The sequence below is a fragment of the Astatotilapia calliptera genome, chromosome 16, assembly GCF_900246225.1.
Source record: "Astatotilapia calliptera chromosome 16, fAstCal1.2, whole genome shotgun sequence".
Classification (NCBI taxonomy): Eukaryota; Metazoa; Chordata; class Actinopteri; order Cichliformes; family Cichlidae; genus Astatotilapia; species Astatotilapia calliptera.
Genome location: NC_039317.1, coordinates 824,399 through 849,364, shown reverse-complemented (window position 1 = coordinate 849,364; position 24,966 = coordinate 824,399). Strand labels below are relative to the sequence as shown.

The 24,966-nt window shown below is 43.0% G+C and overlaps 2 protein-coding genes across 5 annotated transcripts in view; one reads left to right on the top strand and one right to left on the bottom strand.

Annotated features, from left to right (window-relative positions):
* fer1l6 (fer-1 like family member 6) overlaps positions 1-15,059 on the top strand; it is a 68,613-nt gene extending 53,554 nt beyond the window's left edge. The window contains exons 31-45 of one of the 2 annotated variants that reach the window (XM_026144799.1): positions 6,034-6,078; positions 6,577-6,668; positions 6,807-6,935; positions 7,028-7,168; positions 9,053-9,180; positions 9,255-9,425; positions 9,661-9,815; positions 10,207-10,349; positions 10,465-10,553; positions 10,639-10,737; positions 11,045-11,165; positions 11,273-11,393; positions 12,573-12,730; positions 12,825-12,925; positions 13,866-15,059. In XM_026144799.1, coding sequence (XP_026000584.1) covers positions 6,034-6,078; positions 6,577-6,668; positions 6,807-6,935; positions 7,028-7,168; positions 9,053-9,180; positions 9,255-9,425; positions 9,661-9,815; positions 10,207-10,349; positions 10,465-10,553; positions 10,639-10,737; positions 11,045-11,165; positions 11,273-11,393; positions 12,573-12,730; positions 12,825-12,925; positions 13,866-14,046 — 1,874 coding nt within the window. In that variant the 3' untranslated portion in view covers positions 14,047-15,059. Of the gene's footprint in view, positions 1-6,033; positions 6,079-6,576; positions 6,669-6,806; positions 6,936-7,027; positions 7,169-9,052; positions 9,181-9,254; positions 9,426-9,660; positions 9,816-10,206; positions 10,350-10,464; positions 10,554-10,638; positions 10,738-11,044; positions 11,166-11,272; positions 11,394-12,572; positions 12,731-12,824; positions 12,926-13,865 lie in introns of those variants that run through there. The other variant, XM_026144800.1, reaches the window with a different exon arrangement.
* Positions 15,060-15,425: 366 nt separating this feature from the next.
* Positions 15,426-24,659, bottom strand: LOC113008157 (uncharacterized). 3 transcript variants are annotated; one of them, XM_026145367.1, is made up of 10 exons: positions 24,388-24,659; positions 23,223-23,712; positions 23,004-23,153; positions 22,271-22,500; positions 20,952-21,083; positions 19,064-19,148; positions 18,586-18,773; positions 18,382-18,468; positions 16,336-16,411; positions 15,426-15,871 (listed from the first exon to the last, which is right to left on the bottom strand). In XM_026145367.1, the coding sequence occupies exons 2-10, from the start codon at positions 23,659-23,661 to the stop codon at positions 15,681-15,683; spliced, it is 1,578 nt and encodes a 525-aa protein (XP_026001152.1). In that variant the 5' UTR covers positions 23,662-23,712; positions 24,388-24,659; the 3' UTR covers positions 15,426-15,680. The 3 variants fall into 3 exon arrangements, with proteins under 3 accessions (XP_026001152.1, XP_026001153.1, XP_026001154.1); XM_026145368.1 differs by having other exon boundaries at positions 22,271-22,410; positions 24,388-24,658; XM_026145369.1 differs by having other exon boundaries at positions 22,271-22,320; positions 24,388-24,658.
* Between the last annotated feature and the right edge of the window lie 307 nt (positions 24,660-24,966).

Sequence of the window (24,966 nt, the reverse complement as noted above, 5' to 3'; positions counted from 1 at the left end):
TACCTCTCCTCTCTCCCAGTTTGGATTCAGGATAATGGTATCCAGATTTTGCATAAAAAGCTTATAGTTGGGGTCTGATCACTCTTTTCACTTTGCACATGTTTACAGACAACTTCTGGACGTTTACATCGATATTAGTAATTATTAAACTGTCTCTCTCCCATAGTGTGCCTTTTGTCCTGCCTCCCTCTGCTGTCTTCTCTTTCCCCTCATCCCAACCGGTCGCAGAACAGAGCTGCCCCTCCCAAAGTTCTATCAGTGCTTCCTTCCTGTTGAAAAGGAGTTTCTCCATCGTTGCTAAGTACTTGCTCATAGTTGATCGTCTGAGTGTTCAGGTTTTCCCTGGAGTATTGTAGGATCTTTACCCTACAATAGACGAGGAACAATTTCAGAAATGTGCCTTGTGTGAACTGAATAATGTGCAGAAAATAGCCTCTAACCACTCTCAGTCATTCTTCTTGTGATTTGATTGTGAGAAAAAGTATTTTTGACCCACCATCTTAAGTGTCTGGACCATATATAAAAAATGAGAACACAAAATTGAAGCCAACATTTTCAGTTTCTAGGTGCTACCATGTTGCATTTTTGGAGTCTGCACAGTGGGGACTTGAGGTGGAGTCGTGGAACTCTTTATGTAGCCTGGTTACTCCGTTTCCAGTTTAATCTCAATTTAAATTTGTAATGCCTCAAAAATCCTAAAAGTTCTAACAAAATATGACTATCAAATTCAAATTCAAATTCAAATTTTATTTGTCACACACACACAACCATACACAGTATGACATGGGGGTGAAATGCTTGTAGCTGTACAATGCCCGACCATTAAATGACAGAAGAAAAGTTTTACAATATTTACAATTTACAGTTTACTACAAAAATTTACAAATTAACTTAGGAATTTACAGTAAAGAATGTGCAAATAGCAGAAGAGATTACAAAAATAAGGATTATAAATTATAGGAATTATAGGATTATAGGAAATGTGTGGTGGTGCGTGTGGTGATGTGTGGGAGAGTCCAGTCCTACACCTGGTTCAGGCCCCGAATAGCCTGGGGGAAGAAGCTCCTCCTCATTCTCTCTGTTTTGGCCTTAAGGGAGCGGAAGCGCTTCCCAGACCTCAACAGTGAGAAGAGTCCATTGTTGGGATGGGAGAGGTCCATCATAATCTTCCTAGCTTTGGACTTGCACCGCTTGGTGTAGATGGACAGCAGGTCAGGGAGCTCTGATTGAATTATGCGTTCTGCCGAGCGCACCACCCTTTGCAGATCTCGTCTGTCCTGCTTGGTGCTGTTCCCAAACCAGGTGCAGATGTTTGACGTCAGGACGCTCTCGATGGTGCAGGAGTAGAAGTTCTTGAGCACCTTCAGTGGCAGATGGAAGTCTCTAAGTCTTCTGAGGAAGAAGAGACGCTGACGGGCTTTCTTAACCAGGTTGTTGATGTGGCAGGACCATGACAGGTCCTGAGTGATGTGGACACCCAGGTATCGGAAACTGTCCACTCTCTCCACTGGCGTGCCACTGATGATGAGGGGTTTGTAATTCCTCGCCTGCTTTGTAGTGAAGTCCACGATCAGCTCCTTAGTCTTGCTGACGTTTAGGAGGAGGTTATTCTCCTGGCACCAGGTCTCCAGGTTCCTAATCTCCTCCAGGTAGGCCGTCTCGATGTTGTCGGAGATCAGGCCCAACAACAGCAGTGTCGTCAGCAAACTTGACAATGGAGGTGGTGTCGGATGTGGCTACACAGTCATAAGTGTACAGTGAGTACAGCAGGGGGCTTAAAACACAGCCCTGAGGCACTCCAGTGCTGAGTGAGATGGAGGGGGAGACTTGTTTTCCTACCCTCACTGATTGGGGTCTGTCTGTGAGGAAGTTGAGGATCCACTGACACAGTGATGAGCTGAGTCCTAGATCCGTCAACTTGGTGAAAAGCTTAGAGGGAATTATTGTGTTGAATGCTGAACTGTAGTCCACGAACAGCATCCTAACATAATTCCCTCTGCCAGTGTCCAGGTGACTCAGGGATGTGTGGAGCAGGTGAGATATGGCATCGTCTGTGGAACGATTAGTCCGGTAAGCAAACTGAAGTGAGTCGATGGTGGCAGGAAGTGAAGAAGTGATGTGATCTCTCATCAGTCTTTCAAAACACTTCATCACAATTGAAGTCAGTGCTACTGGACGGTAGTCATTGTGGCAAGCGGGCTGTTGTTTCTTTGGAACAGGAACAATGATGGACTGTTTGAAGCACGTGGGAACCGCAGCTTGGGCCAGGGAGAGGTTGAAGATCTCCGTGAACACCGGTGCTGGTTGATCAGCGCAGGCTCTAAGGACCCGGCCAGGGATTGCATCTGGTCCTGCTGCCTTCCTGGTGTTCACCCTCCTGAAGGTGTTCCTCACGGCATGCTCTGTGATGACGAATGCATTTTCTTCACTGGTGCACTCCGAGCGCGCGCAGCCGTTTGTTGTTTTAATTGCTGCGGCGTCGAAGCGAGCATAAAACGTGTTCAGCTCATCAGCCAGTGAAGCATCGGCATTCATCATTGAAGAAGCTGGTCGTTTATAGTCCGTTATAGTCCGCAGTCCTTTCCACAGGCTCCTAGAGTCGCACTGTCGTAGCTGTGACTCTAGTTTTTCCCCGTAGCTCCGCTTTGCCTTTCGGACCGCGCTGCGCACGTTGTAGGACGCAGCCTTGTATAGGTCCATATTACCGGAGACGAGCCCTTCATTGTAGGCAGCGGTGCGTGATCTCAGAGCGTCGCGGATGTTTTTATCCACCCACGGCTTCTGGTTGGGAAACGTTCGGATGATAGTTCTTTCTGCTGTGTCGTCCGCTAGTTTCCCGATAAATCCCACAACCGCTTCCGTAAACATGTTGATGTCATCAGAGCTGCGCCGAAACATGTCCCAGTCTGCGTCATCCAGTGCGTCATCCAGTGCGTCCTGCAGCGCGGCCACCGATTGGTCCGTCCAGCGAGCGACCTCCCTCCTGATTGGTGTTTGCTGCTTTAGCCTTTTGTTTGTAAGCAGGCATGAGGAAGATGGCGGAATGGTCCTATTTCCAAATGCCGGCAGGGGCTGAGCCTTGTAACAGTTCTTGAACGGGGTGTAGCAGTGGTCTAATGTCCTCGTGCCCCGGGTGGGGCAGTTGATGTGCTGGTGAAGGTTGTGAAATGTCCGTTTGAGATTCACTCTGTTAAAATCTCCCACAACAATGAGTGCGGCATCTTGGTGAAGTGTTTGTTGATGTGTGAGAGCCTCATGTAGCTCACATAAGGCAGTGTCCGAGTCCGCGTGAGGCGGAATGTAAACAGTGCAGGCAATGACCGCAGTGAATTCCCGAGGGAGATAGAAAGGGCGACACTTAACGATCAAAAGCTCCAGATTGGGCGAGCAAGAGCGTGTGAGTGGGGAGATGTTTGTGCTGTCGCACCATCTGTTGTTCACCATCAAACACACTCCACCACCTCTTTTCTTCCCCTACTCCATTGTCCTGTCCATGCGGTAAACCGAAAAGAACCCCGTCGGCTGCACGGCGTGGTCTGGTATCGCTGGGTTCAGCCAAGTCTCAGTGAAGCAGAGGAGGCTGCAGTCCCGAATGTCTCTCTGGAACTGTCATGGACCCGGGCCATGTGGGCCCGGTATTCTCGGTTTTTGTATGTTTTGTATTTCATCCCCTAGTCATGCCTTGGTTCCTAGGTTCTTCTGTTAAGATGTTCCTTATTTGGTTACCTCCTGTGTGCCCCTGTGTAACTGTGAGCCCTCGTGTTTTATTCCATGTCTTCCTCAGCCCGTTATGTCTGTGTTTTTCCCCGTGCTCTCTCTCCTCCTGTTTGAACCTCTGTACTTCCTGTTTGACTCTGCCTGTCTCCCGTCAGTGTTATGTTCACCCCGCCCTGTCTCGTTATGGTTATCTGTGTCAGCTGTGTTCCCCGTGTGTTCCCACTTTCCTCGTTAACCCTCTGTGTATTTCTGTCTGCGTCTCCCTCTGTTCGGAGTCGCGTTCTCCCTCATGTTGTGTGTGTTCCTCCCTGTGTTTCTTGGCGAGCTTTGTATTTAGTTTTCCCAGTTTAGTTTCGTATTTCCTACGTTCTGCCTCTCCAGCATTAAAGCTGTAATTTTTGAGTTCATCCCCGTGTCTGTGAGTTTTGCATTTTGGGTCCTCCTCCTGCCTGCCACACAGCGATCCATGACAGGAACTTGATTCTGGCTTTGAGGTCATCAAGCTTGTTCTCGATGGATTGAACATTGGCTAGCAGGATACTGGGCATGGGTGCGCGGTGTGCGCGAGCCCGTAGCCTGTTCCTGATGCCGGCTCTTTTACCTCGAGGCCGTCGCTTAGGGCCGCGTCCTTTGTTCTCTCTCAGGATCTCCTTTGGCCAGTTTGGGTCCGGAGTTAAACATGGTGAAATGTTCACGTATTGCAGACCAATAGAAACCAGAATGTCTCTACTGTAGCGGATTTGTGTGTTTTGCATGATGCCCATGCAAGATTATCGCAGATATAGCAAAAAGTGACGAAAAACTGCAAAAAGTGGAGAAGTTAGGGCAGAGCATCCAGCACGGCAGCCGACCTCACCGGCGCCATTTTACAAGTAGACCATTATAGCAAATGGTCCACTTGGGAAAGTAAATCTGTTGGGCATTTTTTGACCTTCAGACAACAATTCTGACACATTTCCGGACAGGAGAGGGGAAAAAACCCAGCAGCTGTGCAGGCGAGGAACCAGACCACGTGAGGTTTGCCAACACTTCTGTTCGACGTGATGCCTAGTCCAGCAGTTTCTCCAGCTCCCTGCACCTGCTCCACCATCTGTGCCTCCATCATGCCAAGACCAAACGCTCAGCAGTTAGAGAGCAGTTAGAGAGCATTTTGACATGATATCTCCCAGTAATAACTTACATCTTCTCAAATCAACCTCAGAGAGGAGGGTTAGGCTCTTGTCTTTACCAGGTTTAGGTAACAGAGTCATGATACCTTGTTTCATGGTTGACATCAAATTAATGTTTTCTATACTTTCATTTAGGGCATTAAATAGTAGTTTTTTAATGTCCTGAATTTATTTTTATTTTTTTAATTTGAGGTTAAACAAATTAAACTCATAGAATCACTGAGATCTGTTGACTGTTAATGAACCATGTATAATGCAAAAGTGCACCTTCGTCTTCATCTTTGTTGCTTCCTGCATCTGAGACCACAGAGCTTCTCTGGCTTGTTTATCTGCCATGGTAAGATCTTCCAAAGACCAAAGTCAGGATTCCTAACACTTCCAAATCTTCACCCCTGTATTGTTGACAAACTGGATGGTGATCTGACAGGTTTCTTTTCTCCTCTTTCTTCCCAACTCGGTGTCCACTACCATCTTGAAGCAGTATGTGCTACAGTCGGTCTGTGGGCCGCTCTTGTTCCTAATGTTGTTGGTCCGTGAGCCAGCCATCATGAAGAGAGCGAAGTTATACCATACTAAGAGCTGAAGTGAAACAAAATATTAAAAACAATGAAACGTGTGAACTGCAGCTAAGCTGCTGACACTGATTTTGACTGATTTTAAGCTGTGTGCCTTTTTAAAAATAGTTGCGATAAAACCAATAGCAGAAATCATTAAAACTGGAGCAGCCAGGCAGGGGCAGGGGTTGTGTTTGCAGTTACGTCCGCTGGGTGGGAGTTCAACACAGCAACTCCACCTCAAGTCACTAGTGGACAGACTCTGGCTCCAAAAGTGTAACACGGTTGGCCCCATAAACTGCCTGTGCTTCAGGGGCAGAAGCTTATCTTTGTATCAGCATTAGCTAAATTCTCCCAGCAGCTGAGAACTGTTCACATTCCAGCTTAAGCCATGAGACCGGGATCGCTTTGTGATACTTTATAATAACATAAAAAGAGACAAATAAATGATAATGTGTCAAAGACTTGGTGTATTGTTTTCTGCGATAACCTAAAAATCATGAAATTGGGAAATATCAATTGGTACGCACTGGTTTTAGAAATAATCACCCCTTTTCTCCCCACTGACCCACACACACTGTTGTGCATTGCAGCTTTGTTGTACCACAGCTTGCTCAGCGATGGAATAGAATCTTTGGGTAAGGATTAAGATCTGCAAAAAAAGAGACAAAAAGATTTGAAAAAAGATACAACGCCGTGTCATTGAGGGTCATTTTTACTTTCTGGGAGTTGAGGTTCTGGGAACTGTCTGGTTTTGGTGCTACGATCCTGCAGACAGGTTTTAGCAGCTGTGTTTTGGCTAGTTTATGATGTTACTGGATGTGGTCCTCTCACTGCATGATCTGATTGGTATGACTGGATATTTAAGATGGCAGCATTTGAAAGATTTGACAAGTTCTTCTGAAAACCCTGCAAGAGAATGACTGCAAATGTCGTTAAATAACAGACAACTTTTGAACTGTTGCTTCTGGTGAATAGGACAGTTCTGAGCTCAGGGCATGGCACTTCTTAACTAAGCTCGGTGGCTCACTTTGTTACCTGCTGTTAAATACTGTAGTCACATTTTCAATATGATTTCTGCTGTGTTTGGGCCTTTAGTTTTCACATTTGAAAATAACCCTTGTCTATTTCATCAGTCAGCAGCCAGTCCGATGGAGATAAGAAGAAGAGGCAACAGAAAGTAAAGGGAACGAGCATCAGCCCTCATACCAAATTAGCTACACTCAAGGTAATTTTTTTCAGAGATGATACAATTCTTGTACAGGTTTACTGGGCCCTGTTATGCTTTTACTGTCCAACCAAAGAATAAAAGGGGTACCATATGCTAGAAAGAAAAGCTTGAGTGAGTCTGATCTTGGCTCTGCAGCTGTACAACAAGGAGTTGGAGTCAGAGTTTGGGTCCTTTGATGACTGGGTGAAAACATACGAGTTGTTCCGAGGGAAAGCCAGTGAGGAAGAGGGATCAAATGAGGAGAGGTTTGTTGGAAAATTTAAGGTGAGATACTAAGTAATGTTCTTTGCGGGTACTACTTTGGTACTGCTCAACAACTAGCATATCTACACATAAATCTTCATGCTGTCTCTTAGGGTCGATTCTGCCTCTATAAGCTCGCTGAGGAGGAGGAGGAGGACTGGCATGAAGCAATAGACGCTGGGAGCTTTAGAGTCAACAGAGGAATCCCTCCCAACAGCTCAGTCCAAGTTCTCATACGGGTTTACATTGTCTGTGTGAGTCCTGCTCACATGGGAATTTTCTGCTGAGTTCTCTTTGGAATGTTTTACTTGAAAGTTGTAGAATAGTTTTCCATTGTACTGAGAAACAAAAAGAGCAGCGTTTAGTGAGGCTGACGTGATACAGCAGTTAGTACATCGCCTAACACCAACGTTAGAGGTTTAAACTGGTCTAGCTCCTTCCTGTGTGGACCTGATTGAAAGCACTTCCTGGATGTGTAGTTACACGTCTGCCTTCGCTCTCAAAGTGCTTCTGCAGACTTAACTATGTCAAAAGTCGCATGCAAGAAAAAACATAATGACAAGCAAATTATTATTAGTATTGGTCAAGTTACTTAGAAATAGTAATTACTTACTAATTACTTCTCCAAAAGGTATTCCCATTACTTTACTGATAACTCATTTTCAAAAGTAATTAGTTACTTAGTTACTTTTAAAAAACATGATACACAACCCGAATACGTAATAAAGCAACAGACCTTTCAGCCCAATTCTATTTTTCTGCATAATCCATCGTTTGCAATGTAATCCAATGAAAAAGTCTCCTTTTAAAAATTGTTTCATGAGTTTTAATCTTTTACCTTTATGCACATTGCATCAAGCAAAAATATAATTATATGCAACAGTCTTTGACTTGAAGAAATTCTCTAACATTTAAACCTATTTTCTGCATATTCCAAAAAATAATTTTTTGTGTTTACACTCTTTCAAATAGATGCAAGTAAAACACAGCAAAAATAAACCAATTCAAACATTCAGCAGCTCTTAAATCTATTGTCTATTGGGGTGGGTGGAGGCTTGCCAACAGCGGTCATGTCAGTGGGGGGGTCCGGGGGTTTCTCTGTGAATGTCACATTCCCGTGGCAGCGTGCTCGCTGCTCGCTCAGATTTGAAGTTTAATTTTTCTCTGTAGAAGGAAGTTTTCTTCCCACACAGAGTGAACATTACCTGAGAAAAGTAATCAGACTGCCCATCTCTGATTGCCACACAATTAAATTTAACTTCCTGGAGAACTCAGCAGCCTGAGTTTTCAAGGAAGCCATCACACATGTGAGAGCCTGCTGTGCGAGTGATGCCAGAGATTCAGGCTCTCACATCAGCTCTGTTCTCAAAGCTTCATTTTTCAAACAAATGCAGTTTAAAACAGCGCCTATGTTACTCCTGCAGCCTAACTCCATTTAACACTGAACCCGTCCATCACAGAGCCTGTGGTGTCACTGTTTTGAAAGTGACCAATCACATTAGGACCTCTATTCCTTTAGGCTCATTGACTAGCTGCACCACTCTGTGATGGAAACTGGTATTACACAAAAGTACCTTCGTTAAAACTGTCACCACATTTGTTAAACCCATCTGGTCTCATATTCAGAGGCCAAATAACATTCAGCACCAAGCTCATTAAAAGCTGTAGCAAAGCACTTAATTACATTTCAAACGGAGCTTTTCGTAAGCAACCAGTACTTTAATATAGGCTGTCCTTACAGCCCAAACAAGCACTGCAACACTTGACAACCACAAAAGCCCGACTGTGAACACCACAGCGAGGGCGAGAGGATGTCTCGCACAGTCTTCCTCAAGATTTACACTCAGACAAAAGGTCAATCCCTGATTCCCAGTCCCTTGTTACCTAAAGGAGGACTGTACTCTCCCCTTCCTGTGCATGAACATCTCTTACACTTGCCTGTTGATCACGCTTTGGTGACCTCTAAAAGGAGCAGCTGAAATAATAACATTAAGCAGTAGACATCTTGAACTATAGCATATTTTATAATGGAAGGTTTTTAAAAAAAGTAAACAGAATAATTTACAAATAGTGCCGTTAAAAGTACTAGTTTTAGTCCTTGTTTGTGAGTTCTTTTATGATACCCCTTCTCTTTCCAGGCCTCTAACCTGCACCCAGCTGACCCGGATGGGAAGGCGGACCCTTACATTGTTCTACGACTTGGCAAAAATGAAATCAAAGACAGAGACAACTACATTCCCAAACAGCTAAACCCTGTTTTTGGAAGGTAAATAACTGGTAAAGCTTCTCAGGAATTGTCTCACATTTTAAATATGACTTCTTCTATTCTCCTTCTTCCAGATCTTTTGAGATGCAGGCAACACTTCCTCAGGAGTCTCTGCTGTCAGTGTTCATCTATGACCACGACCTGGTGGGAGGGGACGATCTGATTGGAGAGACCCGCATTGACCTTGAGAACCGATATTACAGCAAACACAGAGGCACCTGTGGACTCCCTGCTGAGTATAGTCTGTAAGCCTGGACGTTTGAACTCTTTCAGATCAAAGTCCGAGTTATTTATTCCATTTGGTCACTTCAATAAATTACTATCCTACCTCATAGTTACATTACTTTTTTTCTATTACATTAAACTACCAAATTCAACTAAAGGAGTAGAAATTCCAGGCATTTATATCCATCTACAACTCTGCATTCTATGAATCCCTCGCACTGAAGCGTTTCCTGTTCCTTCCTTGTTGTCTGTCAGTGAGGGTTACAATGCCTGGAGAGACTGTTTGAAGCCATCAGAGCTGTTGGCAAAGATGTGCAGAGAGAGCGGTTTGGACAGTCCTCACTTCAGTCCAGGACGCATCATTGTGTCAGAGAAGGTTTTCACTGGCAAAACGCTCTTCATGCATGAAGGTAGATATAGGGCATTCTAGATCAGCTGCATGATTATTTTTTTAACTTAACATTTAGAAACAGTATTCAGACATTTACTGCATGAGTCCACGTGATACCTTTTAATCAGGTGCAATTCCATCTTTGTAGTCTAAAGCACTTGTCTGTCAGTATGAGTAGGAAAAGCGCTATATAAAATGTAAGTACAACACAATGTGAGAACAGTTGCATAAGTAATAAATATCCCCATCAGTAGCTGGAGATGTCATTTCAGTTTTAGAGAGAACACCAACAATCACTCGATCCCTATGATCCAACACTGTGGGGAAAGATAGTATAGATCAAGAAAATATGCTGGAGCTAGAACATGTATATAGGAGTCTGATTTGTCATTGTCGTGTGTATCCCTCAGACGAGCCAGTGGAGTCCTATGAACACTTGTCACTGAAGATCCTACACCGCTGGGCTGAGATCCCAGGTGTAGGATGCACACTGGTACCAGAGCACATTGAGACCAGAACTCTGTTTAATAAGGCCCGGCCTGGAATGGACCAGGTATGTTTGAGTTTAGTATTCTGGTAAAAAATAATCGTTATTCATGCATTTACAACCTTTAAGCTTTTTGGGTTTTCTGGGTCAACTGCCTACATCTGTGTGCATGTACATGTAGGGTCAGGTCCAGATGTGGGTAGACATGTTTCCAATGGACCTGCCACATCCAGGACCTCCAGTGGACATTTCACCTCGAAAACCAAAAGGGTGAGACTTACCAAAACGTAATAAAACAATGTCTGTCAACGTTGTTTTGGCATGCGGTCATTCAAACTCAGATGTGTTTGTGCAGATATGAGCTGCGTATTATCATCTGGAACACAGAGGACGTCATTTTGGAGGACAGCCACTTCCTCACTGGTCAACAGTTCAGTGATATTTACATCAAGGGGTAAAAAAATCTATTTGTTCCTGGTATTTTTTGGCAATATAAATATTTTTTTTAGCTTTGGAAATAATAATTCCAAAACTAAAGTGACGTTTGCTGTCTGTTGTGTAAGCTTGGCTGATTCCTTATTGAACAGCACATTGAATGTACTGAATATATCTCTGTTAGCGAGTTAACGTGGATCGTGTGAGGGCTGCACGGTGTCAACACGTTAGCGCCTTGCAGCCCAAAAAGCTAAACTAGCTAGCTAAACCTTTATATAAAAAGCACTGCTAGAAAATCTCTCACCTTACCAAATCTACCGTTGTAGCTGGCTGAAAGGTTTAGAAGATGACCGACAAGAAACTGATGTGCATTACAACTCTCTGACTGGAGAAGGAAACTTCAACTGGCGCTTCGTGTTCCCCTTCAGCTACCTGCCTGCTGAAAAGGTACTCATATTTGTGTGATCTTTGGTCCTAGGAGCTCCGGCTCCAAGCCTGATGTAGATAAAATAGCTGCTACAGAATCACATCGTTACCAACTTTACCTCTGACAGGTAGTGGTGGTGAGGAAGAGAGAGAGTATTTTCTCTCTAGATAAAACAGAGCAGAAGATTCCTGCTATCCTCATTCTGCAGGTCTGGGACTTTGAGACACTCTCCTCTGACGACTTTCTAGGTGGGTATGCATAAGTGCCTATTCACACGGAGAGGCAATTATACACACACATTTCACTGATGAACATAAAATACTAAGGTGATACAGTGGTTAGCACTGTTGCGTCACAAAAAAGGTCCAGAGTTTGACTTCACTATGCTAAACGGACTGGTTATTGGACAGATAGGAGAGAAGAAGACAAGAAAGAGCCTGCAGTAAGGTTCAAGGCCGCGAAAAGGCTGAAAGTTGCGAGTCTCCCTGTGGTCGTCACAAAGCACCTCCCACACAGTAGACTCAAAACAATCTTCTAGAGCCTCCTCGCTCTCCTCCGACTATCTCTGCACTGTGCGGGTGGCTGGTGGCTCCCTGTGCACCAGGTTGTGATCAGATCTTTCCAGGGGTGGCAGAAGTGATAAACTGTATGCCTCTTTTGCGTTGGCATACAGTAAGTCCAATGTTTTATTGTCTCTGGTGGGCCATGTCACATACTGGGTGAAGGTGGGCAGTGTTGAGTCCAGTGATGCAATATAGTCCCCAGATGTTCAAAAAGGGCTCTCAGAGATTGCGTTTGCAGTCTGCTGACCACAGAGCGGAGTAAGAGGCTGCATCCGCATTGGCTGAGGGGGGGCTACGCTGTTATCGCGATAACATGCGAGAATTCCCGGGGCAGGTAGTACAGACACATTTTAACGGCTAACAGCTCAATGTCTCTGCTGCAGAGCTGTTCTTTCACAGTGATGTGCCCCGATGCACCTTTAGTTCACAATCACTGAAGAATAGAAAGTGTTACTGCATTGTGTTCAGGGAAATGCTGCTATAATGGCATTAAATACAGGGACATATTGCCAATTTGAACGTATAAGGAGCATGCTTGAATCATTCCTGTGGAGGACAGGAAACAGCAGAAATTCAGGAAGACTACTCCTGCTAACTATTAACAATTACCCCCAAAACCTGAAGATGGTGCTAAATGTTTAAAGCACTGAAAGCAGAAGAAACATGAAGACATGACAAACCTTCTAAGACAATCTTTAATGGCAAAAAGTATTAGAAGTCGCACTGGAGAGTCAGGATGAATAATGGAGATAAAATGTGCATGACTTGAATGAAGGCAAAAACAACTTGACAAAAGAGATTCAGAGATTCTGGTGTTGGCTGCATAAAACACGGCAGTGCACCTGACTGACTGTGTGTCTGCAGGCACACTAGAATTAGACCTCCATGGATTTACTCGGGGAGCTAAAACAGCCAAGTTGTGTAAGGCGGACATGCTGACAGATGGGACTGAGAGAATCTCCATCTTTCAGCAGAAGAGAGCACGAGGCTGGTGGCCCTTCACCAAGTCAGGAGAGTTGACCGTAAGTACACAGTAACACACACATGCAGTGTATAAACAAATGTAAAAATAAAGTCAGGCAAATACAGATCATCAAACAATCGATCTTCCTCCAGGGGAAAGTGGAAGCAGAGTTCCATCTTGTGACAGCTGAGGAGTCGGAGAAAAATCCTGTTGGCCGTGCCCGCAAGGAGCCAGAGCCACTACCAAAACCAAAGTAACCATAACCACACAAGGCTCTGTTTATCTGTCAGAATACAATCTAATTTATGTACGAAAAATGCGTCAAAGGAATACAGGGACATTTCTGTAAATCTGAGGTATATTTACACATTTTCAATAACAATATTTGGGTAGCCTGGGGGTCCTTACTGGATACAGAGTCAACCCCCCAACCTGGAGCTATATCTATGTGTGTATCAATGCACACATAGATATAGAGAGAATAAACGGCCTGTTCCCAAAGATCAATCCAGGTGTAATCTCATTTACAAGAGAACAATAACACACGGCCAGACGCTCCCAGACCAGAGACTGCACAACACTAGATCCACATTTTACTCATTTACTTTTTGGTGCAGTTGAGGATATCATATTACTTTCTCTTATGTATTCTATTCTTTTCTATTCTATACTTTTTGATGCTCGAGTCATTTATCTTTTTAGTAATTTTTGCTCGGGTTTGTTTGGTTTTTTTATTGTCTGGGAGCAGACACGATGTCTGTGAGGCTGTTATGGTGGGAGAGAAGCTGCAGAGAGGTTTCTGGTCCAAATGAAGTCATGCGTTCAGGGGTTCAGTTTGGTTTCTATAAATGAGAGCTGCTCCATTCAAAGTTTTAGTCTTATTACTCATATGCTTTAATTTTCAGACACAGGAGATTCACTGGTTTAATGTGCCAGAATAAAATCCCTCTCCCACTTGAGCTGTTCCATTTAACCTTAGTATTTAATATGAAAATGCCGTCAGTTTATAATGCACATCATCTGGATGCACCAGGACGCCGTTATGATTTCTGGAATCACGTTTTTAATGTCGTAACATTAGACACTTTCTCAGGTGACCCATTCAGGGTTGCTAAAGCATCGTAATCATCTCAGCCTGTAAGAATCTGTAATGAACTAAACCACTTCATTTGCTTTTCTCCTCTTTCCCGCAGTCGTCCAGACACCTCCTTCTCGTGGTTCGTTAACCCTTTCAAATGTTTCTTTCACTTGGTGTGGCGAAGCTACAAGAAGTACATCATCATCGGCATCATTCTGCTGATCACAGCGCTGTTCCTTGCCCTGCTCTTCTACACACTACCCGGAGCCATCTCCAACAAGATTATCAGCGGCTAAACGGATAAACTATGTGTGTGTATGCTGCAGCTCTACAGCTTTTCCAAATGATCAAAGTCTCCATTTTTTGAATATTGAAGTTGTGTAGATGTTTGGTCTCACTTTTTAAAACAGTCATTTACATCAACGGGAATAAGAATGAAGGCTGGCCATTTGCTTTTAATTCGTTCTGTGTCTGAATAAATGTTTTCCAAATGTTACTAACCAGTGAAAGTTAACATATTAACATTTTAAGATGATGAAAATGGAAAACAAAATCTGTTTAACCAGAATAAATAAATGTGAGTCAATAACACGTCTGGATTTCATACCTTCATTTATCAGGCACACGTCATTCAGCAAAGACCGAGTACAAACACATTATTACTTACAGTAATTACTTCTGTAATTACTTTACATGTCTTTGAAGTCCTACCATTAACTAAAGCTTCAATACTGTTGACCATGATATATTATTACAGTGATAAGAGCATGCTTTGGGAATTAAAATACTGTGCTGCGGTGGTTTGAATCATATCTAACAGACTCCAGTTTGTCCATATAAATAGGGAATCCTATACAGACTCCACAGGGTTCTGTACAAGGACCAATTCTGTTTAAGTTATATATGCTTAACCTAGGCCGTATCATTAGAAGACATATTTTCACTATGCAAATGATACTCAGCTTTATCTGTCCATGAAGACAGATAACACACAACAATTAGTTAAACTACAGGAATGTCTTAAAGTAATTAAACACGTGGATAACCTCCAATTTCCTGTTTCTAAATTCAGTTAAAACAAGGTTATTGTCCTCTGTCCTAAATAGGATGTTTAAAAGAAGAATGGGATCAGGCTTCAGCTTTCAGGCGCCTCTTCTGTGGAACCAGCTTCCAGTTGGGATTCAGGAGATGGACACCCTCTCTACTATTAAGATTAGGCTTCAGACTTTCAGTTTAGATAAAGCACGTATTTTGGGTTGATCAGGTGACCCTGAGTCCTCTTAGTTATGCTGCAATAGGCCTAAATGTTTCTTCTTCACTCACTTTTTGGCATTGATACGCCACTTTGCATTTAATCATTACTTATTAATCTCTGGCTCTCTTCCACAGCATGTCCTTTGTCCCGTCTTCCTCTTTTCTTCCCAAACTGGTCGCAGCAGATGGCTGCCCACCCTGAGCCTCATTTCCTCCTATTAGAGTGCTTGCTTAAAGGGATCATCCTACTGTTGAGGTTACAGTATTTGCCTTACACTATAAACACTGTTGTGATTTGGCAGTCTTGTATCAGTTGGCATGATCCAGTCTAGCTGCACGTTCAGTATTGATATGTTAAAGGATACAGTGAAGGTTTGTACATATAAACACAGAGATTTGATGAAAATAACAATAGTCCTTGTGAAGGGTATGGCAAATGTTTATTGTGTATTTAACTGTGTGATGGATGTTAGTTTAAGGATTTGGGGTTTTCTGATACTGACAGTACCGGATTACAACATTTAAGACAAAATGATCTATAGTGGCCGCTGCAAACGCTGCAAACGCTGCAAACGCTGCAAACGCTGCAAACGCTGCAAACGCTGACCTGAAACCTTGGTTTCCTTACGTGTCGAGTAAAGATAAACCTGAGTTCTGTGAATGGAGCAGTGTTAGCTCACTGTAAGATAGTGTCTGTCAGAGAGAGTCTCTGTGGAGAGATGTTGCCATGGGGGTAGGAAAGTGCCACAGCGTGCTCATGTGGAGCCATGTTGGGGCCTTTCAGAACCAGGGTGGAAGTGGATGTAGACATCCGTGGGATGTTATTCGATGCCGAGCTCTGTCTCTGCTGAGTGCTGGAGGTGGAAGCTGAAACACAACATAGAGCAGCTGGTTGAAGTGACAAACGAAAAGTGTAGCACCACCTGCTGAGCCTCACTGAGCAGACAGTGAGCTTTACTGGACTTATATACGGCTGGTTTAGAAAGTTTTCTCTGTGAACATGACTTCTTTTACAGTTTCCATCTGGCAAAGTAAAAGGAAGGGTTGACCATCCAGGCTCCAGTGTGCAGTACATCTGGAAAGTATTTGGAGATTCAACAGTTCCCATTTAGTCATACTGCCTTATTCCAAAATGGAGAAAAATTCTCACAAGTCTATAAACGATACCTCATAATTACTGTAATTCCTGCAAATTTATTTAAAATAAAAAGGAAAAATATAACATGAACATTAAATATTCACAGTTTGGAACTTGAGCTCCAAAGTGTGTTTTTGAGGAGCAGCAGGCAGTTTGAAAAGATGTGTGAAAAGTCATCTGAGCCACAACTTACCACAAGCTGATCTGGGCTGCTGCTGACTGCTGATGGCAAAGCCAGTCTGAGAAAGACCTTGAGTGTCTCCAAAGGCCTGACAGGGAACAAAGCAGCAAAGGCGTGGCTGATTGGTAAGCAGCTTAATTATTCAACTTTAAACAGACAGAGAGAATGGGTGTGAATTTCAATTTGCCAAAGAAGGTTTCTAACAGATCTACAACTACAGGTCAATAACCAGCGAGACTGAGAGGCTCTCTGAGGGTTACAGTTACAGAAGGACAAAGAATAACAATTAACTGCATGTCTTTGGACTGTGGAATCGAACTCAGGACCTTCTTGCTGTGAGGCTAATCGCTGCACCACTGAACTTCTAATGTGAATTACAAAGTGCCTGATTCTCCTTTTGCTTTCGACTGAGGAGAAACGTTGAAACTGGAGTTAACAGCAGAGGTGGAGGCCACTCCTGTTAGTCTCACGCTCCTATATTCAATTCTGAAAATATCATAGATATACATATAAATAATAAAATAAACTATATCTCTACACATACATCTCTCTCTAACCACATACATACATGATGTAGAGAGAGATGTATGTATACATCTACATCTATATCTATAGCAGACAAAGATTTTAGTATCAGAATAATGTGATGGAAACCAGGTGGAGACAAGAGTCTGTGAGGCAGGCAGAGACACTGTGTGGACACAATCAAGAACAAATATATGCAGATCACACAGATGATCAAATCAAACAGCTGGCTACGTTTTCTCGGCACACCTGTTAAGGCAGCCACAAACTGATAAAATGATGATAATCTCCAAAACATGAACGGACAGGTCGTCAGATATGGACTTGAGTTTGTGTTGCTGAATGTCTCTGTGCCATCTTTGTTGTCCGTTGAAAAACAATGCAATGGAAACAGAAAACACTCCCTTTGAATCCAGGAATCCAAAGCAGGTTGTGTTTCCCACGGTACAGCCCTCACATTCTCACTTACACTACTTTATGTTAGCAGCTCCAGTATGACAGATGAAAGATGGATTATGCAGAAAAAACTGAATTGGGCTGAAAGGTCTGTTGCTTTATTACGTCTTCAGGTTGTGTAACACATTCATAAAAGGCAAGTAATGAAACTAATTACTTTTGAAAATAAGTAATCAGTAAAGTACCGGGATTACTTTCTTGGAGAAGTAATCAGTAATTAGTAACTAATTACTTACTAACTTGAGCAACACTGGATATCACAGACACTAACACTCATCACTGTCAGTGATCACGCAGCGGTGTGTCGCTGACACAGACAACAGTCACACGACCAACTCGAGATTTAATACCTGCCAGGAATGTATGTTCGATGGCAGGGTCTCAAACTCCGGTCCTCGAGGGCCGCTGTCCTGAAACTTTTCCATGTGTCCTTGTTACAATTAGCATGTCATTAGCAAGACTCTATAGCACTTGGCTGCATGCTGAGGTGGCGACCCCTAACCCTACTCAAGTAAGTTTAAGTAAGTGTTTGGAAAAATGTCCTTCTAAAAGCACTTTTATTGTTCATTCACACATGAGCTGCTGTAACATGAATCAAATGGCTGAGCTGCCACCTCAGCGTGCAGTCAAGTTCTATAGAGTCTTGCTAATGACCTGCTAATTGTATTCAGGTGTAGAAAGTTGCACGACACCGGAGCTCGAGGACCGGGGTCCGAGACCTCTGCTCTACACTGAATAGTTGTGAACAGTCCACACCCACTGAGGTAAACAATACTCTGGCAGCTACCAGAGAAATGCCTCCCAAAGCATTCAAGGTAACTTTGGGTAAAAATGAAAAATATTGTGAAATTTCTTTTTGATTGTCATATACACGTTTTAAATTCTTGATATTACTGAAATACGTCAAAAATAGTTTGCAAAAATGTTTTTATTCACTGACCACCAAAATCTCCATGCAAATGTTTTTAATCAATTTCCACCTTAAGCCCTGAGAGATGGAGATCTCATTCATGAGAAAGAAACAGACCATTTCCAAAAGAAATGTCTGAGTGCAGAGACTGTGGTGGAATCACCGACCTGCATCTGGTTAAGGCAGGCCTGGAGTTTCCGTTTTGCCCTCCACCTGGCTACCCTCAGTCTGGTCTTCTCTCGACGCTCCCGCACCTTCAACACAAAATCACCTTTATTTTTCAGGTTCACTTGATGCCTTTATAAATGAGGCACTTTTTTAACGTAAATATGCAGAAACCTTCTGTCCTCAACAATTTGAGGTGGACTGACCAGATCTGCCAGCAGCGGTTGAGGTAACGATTTCTCCAGTTCTCTGCGCTTTGTCATGTTTCGGCGACGAAGCTCACTCCTCCGCATTTTGTATTCTTCATAAAGACTAAGGTCTTTAGCCCAGGGTCGCACGGCTTGGCGAGGTGGGACGCCAGGTGGCAAGATGGCAGCTGACTGAGGTGCTGAATCTGAGAGTGCACACACAGAAAGAGCCCACTCTAAGTTCCAGTTGTGAGGCTATATTAAGCCACGTCACAGCGATAAACCTCCTTCATCACTTTGTTCTCGAGCTATAGCAACCAAAAACTCGAGTGTCAACATCACCTGGAAACCCAGCAGGGTGACGATACCATCCCGAAAGCCTTTTACAGCTGAGGGATAAAAGGTTTTAGGACAAGTCCCAGAACTTTTTATCATATCTAGTAAAATTAGACTAGAAGCATACAGACATGATCGACAGTTATTCACATCAACTCACGGGTGCTTCGTCCAGCTGAGCTGAAGGCTGTAGTATTTCTTTGGCTTCCTGCAGCACTTGGGCACTCTGTCACTGACGGTTGAGGCTGAGCACAGAGATGAAAGCATTCATTGTATTCGATAGTCTGCAATAACAGGATTCCACGAGAGTTTTCCAAAACTGTCCTTCAGTCTGTTGTTGAGCTTACAACCATTTGTTCAGTCCAATGACATGCACGTGCAACTGGTAATGCTAAAATGGCCGTAGCTGTGGATATGTCATAAAGTAACAGTGGCACGTGCCTGAGTCAGTGTTTTGTAGTGTAAACTGCTTTAAATGGTCAGAAACACAAAAAGAAGTACAGTGGTGTGAAAAAGAGTCTTTTTGAATGTTTGTCACAGTAAAATGTTTCAGATCATCAAACAAATGTAAATATTAGACAAAAATATCAGAACTAAACACAAAATGCAGTTTCTAAATGAAGGGGGAAAAATCCAAACCTACACGATCCTGTGTGAAAAACTTACTGCCCCCTAAACATAATAATTAGTTGGACGACTCTTAGCAATCAAACATTTGCAATAACTGGCAAAGAGGTTTTTTACAGCGCTGTGGAGGAATCTTGTTTGTGATTCAGTCACGTATCAGAGTGAACAGCCTCACATCCCAGCACCTCAGGCAGATTCAGGTCAGGACCAGGCTCCTCCAACGTCTTTATTTTGTTTTTCTTAAGGCAGCAAAACAGCCAGAGACCACCACACTACCACCACCACAGGTTGCTGTGATGTTTCTTTTCTGTGCTAGCCACGTGTAATGCGACTCAAACTGAACAAAAAGTTCAGCTTTTGTCTCGTCAGTCCGCCGAGTATTTTCCCAAAAGTCCGGGGCATCATCAAGATGTTTTCTGACAAATGTGAGATGAGCTTTTGTGTGTAGCAGAGGCTTTTTCCTTCAACTCTCCCATGTAGGCCATTTTTGCCCAGACTCCTTATTGTTGAATCATGAACTCTGACCTTAACTGAGACACGTAAAGCCTGCGGTTCGTTAATGTTTGGTAGGCCGGCCGCACTCCTGGGAAGCTTCACCACATTTGTGTTTAATGGCTCCCAGTGTGGTTCAACAATGCATTTGTAACCTTTTCAGATGTCAGTGACTTTGTTTCTCAGGTGTTTCTTAGATCTCGGCATGATGTGTGGCTTTTGAGATGAAACATGTAGAGTCAGGAAGGGGGCAAACAGTTTTTAACACCACTTCATATAAATGTCAGTGCACTTGCTCAATGTTTGGTCCTTTGACGTTTCCTTATCTTTTTTGTTTGACCATCTTTCAACGTCATGAATTCCAGCAAAGCTGTGAACGAGCGTTTACTAAGAATCCTTTAAAAGACCTGGAGCGCTCAGACAATCCAGCTTATAGAAGACTTCTTCACAGCGTGGTGTCAGATAACGGCTGGGATTAAACTACAATGGTGCAAAGACTGACATCCAAATGCTCATCGTCCAGGATGCAACTTATGGAGGAGGAAAAAAAAAAAAAGGGAGGGGGAGATGATCTTGCCCCCAAGAAAATGTCCCATGCATTCTGTCTTTGTCTCTGCTTCATGCAAGCTCTTTAGATAAGGACATCCTAGCTAAAAATAAATATTTAAAGTTAGAACATCTTTAAGGTTGAATAAAGTGGCTGTCACTTTGAGATTAGCAGCTGTTTATCAATATATTCTCTTTGGTCTTTGAGAGTAGATGGAGAAAAGGAAGAACCACTTGTTAAACCTTTAAAACAAATAGAGACTTGACCACGATGGGACATGTACTCCCCGAGTGCCCTACAGCTCTTAGATTAAATAAAAGTTACAGTGAACACAAATGTAACTTATGTTCTTGAAAATTGTGCCCCACAACTGTAACCTCACCTCTGACTCTGGCTGATGACCCTGCTGTTCGTGGCAGTCAAGCAGCAGGGTGGCCATCACCTCTTGCTCTTCCTCTGGCTCCTCTTTTATATAGATCACCTCCTTCTCTTCTTCCTGTGCCTCATGCTTCACCTAGTTTGAAACAGGAGACAAACTGGAATTTACAAGTGCATTAGCTTGGAAATTGAAAATAAAAGAGCCTGTACTTTATTAAAATACCTACATAAGGCTTAATAAAACTGAACTGAAAAGAAAGTCTAAATATTTCTGTGTTAGAATGTAAAAATACAGTTTTAGGAACTGTATTCATTTCAGGTCATTTACACATGCATTCATTTCTGTAGCGCATTGTCTCATACGATATAAACCTTGCCAGCAGGATGAGATCGAGCCCTGAGGCAAATGTTTTGACTCTGTGCCATTACACTTTTCTGCTTCCATGCTTCCTGACAAGCTTCAGTGTAGGGCTGTGCGATATGACCAAACTCTCATATCCCGATATAAAACATCTATCGTCCCGATAACGATATAAATCACAAAAAATTTAACATTTTCTGTAAATTCTGTGAATCTCGGGCAGGTGAAGTGTTTCCAGCTGGGTGTCGTGTAGCTGGAGTCGAGTGTTTTAACGATGCATTTTTAGACAGAAGTTGTAACGGCGCCGTTTCCTTTGTGAGTATTTCTTACACGGCGTGCTGCGGGGAGAAGCCTGTTCTAACGTTGGAGTCTAAGGTTTATTTTTTAGCACCTGGCGGCTCTTTTTTACTTCTCATCCGTAAATACTCTGCATACTTTTTCATGTGATTCCATTTATTTTGAAAAGTCTCAACAGGATCTAGAGCTTTATTGTGAAAGGTTTATGTGGAAAATAAACAAGCGGACATGCGATGGTTTTACTGTGGTTGTTGCTAACGACAACGCATAAAAACAGGCGCTTGTCCGTCCGTAGTGTGGTGATATTAAATATAAGAGAAAGAGAGAACTTTAAGAAATTAATAATAACTACAGTGACATCAGAACCATGAACAAATATTGCTGTAAACAGTTTATTTTGCGACACCACAAAACAAACGATAGCGTAAAATGAAACGATAGACGTTTCTATATCGTCATCCGATATATATCGTTATATCGAACAGCCCTACTTCAGTGACTCCTGACAATATATCCCTGGTTTCCTTTTTACCTACCAGGATTTCCTTTAATACTCCAAAAACACGTTTTATCAGGGGTTTTTTTTAAAGAAATGTAAATTAAAAAACAAAACAAAACCTTGTGATATATCAAATCTGGAAAACTTGATTTGAATGAGCTGTTACCTCTGGAACAGAGAAGAGCAGCGTGGAGCTAGCTGCATAGGTGGCGCCATCTGGAGACAGAGAGGAATCCCCTGACTGCTGCCCATCATCTAAATTCGGAGCCGGGGCAGGAGACGAGGCTATGGCACTATCCATGCCTTCTGTATTAGAGTGCAGAATGGCCCATTCACACTCATCCACCTCTTCAACTTTCTTACACTGAACTGGGTCTGAGCTAGGACAGAACAACACTGTAGAAACAACATGTACTTAGTCTAACATATCAGTGTAAGGCAGTGGTTCTTAACCTGGGTTCGATCGAACCCTAGGGGTTCGGTGAGTCTGTCTCAGGGGTTCGGCAGAGCCTCAGCCGTGATATGCAAGGCTCATTTTGTGCACCAGTAAAAAATATATGTATGTCTTGAATTTGAAAAAAATCCTATTTTATTTTTCACTAAAGAGGGGTTCAGTGAATGCACATATGAAACTGGTGGGGTTCTGTACCCCCAACAAGGTTAAGAACCACTGGTGTAAGGCTACATTGTGTCACAACATGCCAACCTACATTAAGCTCATTGCCTAAGGGCTTGCTACTCTCCTAAGTAGCAACACCCGCCTTGAGTAAACTGCTGCTGTGATGCAGTGCTATATAAATAAAAAATAAAGTAATAGTAAAACTACGGTAATGTTCATCTAAAGATTTAGTGATGTTCTCAGTGATGAGAGAGAAAACATGTACGCACGCACTGTGTACCTGTACTGCTGTCCAGAGATTCTCCAGCCACATTCAAAGTGAGTGAAGCAGGAAGCAGCAGGTCAGATGAGTCAGCGTGGGCCACGTTTGAAGGGCAGGACACTCTGACTTTTTGCCTGTTCATGCTGTTTGGTGAGGTGCATTCTGGGACTAGAAACATAAGAAAGAGTACAGTCAGCACAAGAGAAACCAGGACTCAAGCATTTCATTGGTACGTACTGTTGCTGTTCCTCATCAACGCTCCCTCAGCAGTCCTGGCCTGAACTGAGAACGATGACAGGGTCTTTGTTGGGGAAATGCCAGATCTGCTTCTCTGTGTTCGTGTTAGAGTTGGTGGCTGAATCCAGACTAGGGTAGAAGCAGAGGCTCTCTGCTGCAGCTCCTCCTCCACTCCTTGCCTGTAGTACTTTAGCTTCAGCTCCGTGTAACGCAGCTTGGCCCGAATGTTATCGTTCTCCTTCTCTTTTTGAGCCTTCTCACTCTGCAGCGTCATCATGTCCCTCTTCATCTGCACCACTTGAGCCTTTAACTCCTCAAATTTGACTCCGACCACTTTAAGCATCTCGGCCAGCACCGTCTCGACCGCTCCATTTACTGCTCGCTCGACTACGGTCCCCATCTGGCCTCGAATTAGTGATACAGCAATGCTGACATCCATTGAGAATGAGTTCGGACCGAGAAACTGCAGGAGATGGTTCGTGCGTTTTACCTGCATGCACAGAAGCAGTTTAAACACGTATATTACATTACGTTACAATAGTCACGTCCACATTTACGCAAACGTTTTCACAGATAATTTAGCTCAGGTTACAGTACACTTTGAAATAATACTGTTAACACTCAAAAAAGCCCCTTGAATGCAAGAATGCAAGAGTCAATAAGACCCTGAACTCAAAGCTGGGTAATCGGAATTACAGACACGAGAAGCATGGACAAAACAAACAAACAAACGAACAAACAAACACTACTTCATCTGACCATACCACATAAATGCAAAAGGAGGTGCTGGATGTCTCAACCATGGACCAACTTGTTTAGTTTCAGAGACTTTATGCCGACATATACCAGTGACTGTAGCATTAAAGACTACAAGAGAACGACGTTGTACTTTACAGCAACTTTAATAAGGTGACTATGAATGGGTTCGAAAGAAAGACAGTGTACAAATGTTCAGTTAAGTTTTAGTTGCGTTGTATTGACATAGACGCCACACTGTGTATGGGAAACAACATCGAACTTGACAGATTCTGGTAACATTAACCGCCGCTATAAAGACTATTTCTCTGTATCCGAGGCTCCTTTCATTGATAAAAGCGCTGATTTGGGCGTTAAATAGAATTCTATTTAACGCCCAAATCAGATGGGAGACAAACACACCACTTACCGTTTACTCTCGCTATTAGCCCGGTTAGATGACCGTTCAGTTATCTTAGCTGCTATCAGAACTTATACGAGTAGACAGCTAACTAGCTTAGGTTATCGTTAGATTTCTTAAATGGCTGTTAATGCTAACTTCCAGTTAAAGCTTAACAGACAAACAGTGTAACAGAAGAAGGTTAAACTTGTAAGACCTGGCATGCTCTGAACATTTTTTATGTGTAGCATAATTTTAGCAACAGAAGCGGATGCACTTTTGTTTCTGGCAAGTAGCATTATCGCCACCTAGTGCTATGGAGTGTGAATGCCAATAGTGGTATTTGGAGCATTCAAAAATTAAAACAGTCAAACGCAAACAATTGAGTCCAAGATGCTGCAATATAACTTCTTAACAGTGAAGGTATGGGTTTTATTACATACTTGATATCTATATATTATTTTCTAAAATCCAGTCTTTGTAAAAGGACTAATCAGCTGTTGGGTTTCCAGTTGTCCGTGTATATGTCCACAACGGAGCCTAATCAAAGCACATGAAACACTCTGACGACAGACTTTTCCAGCTTTCCTGCTGAGCTTTATCTGTAGT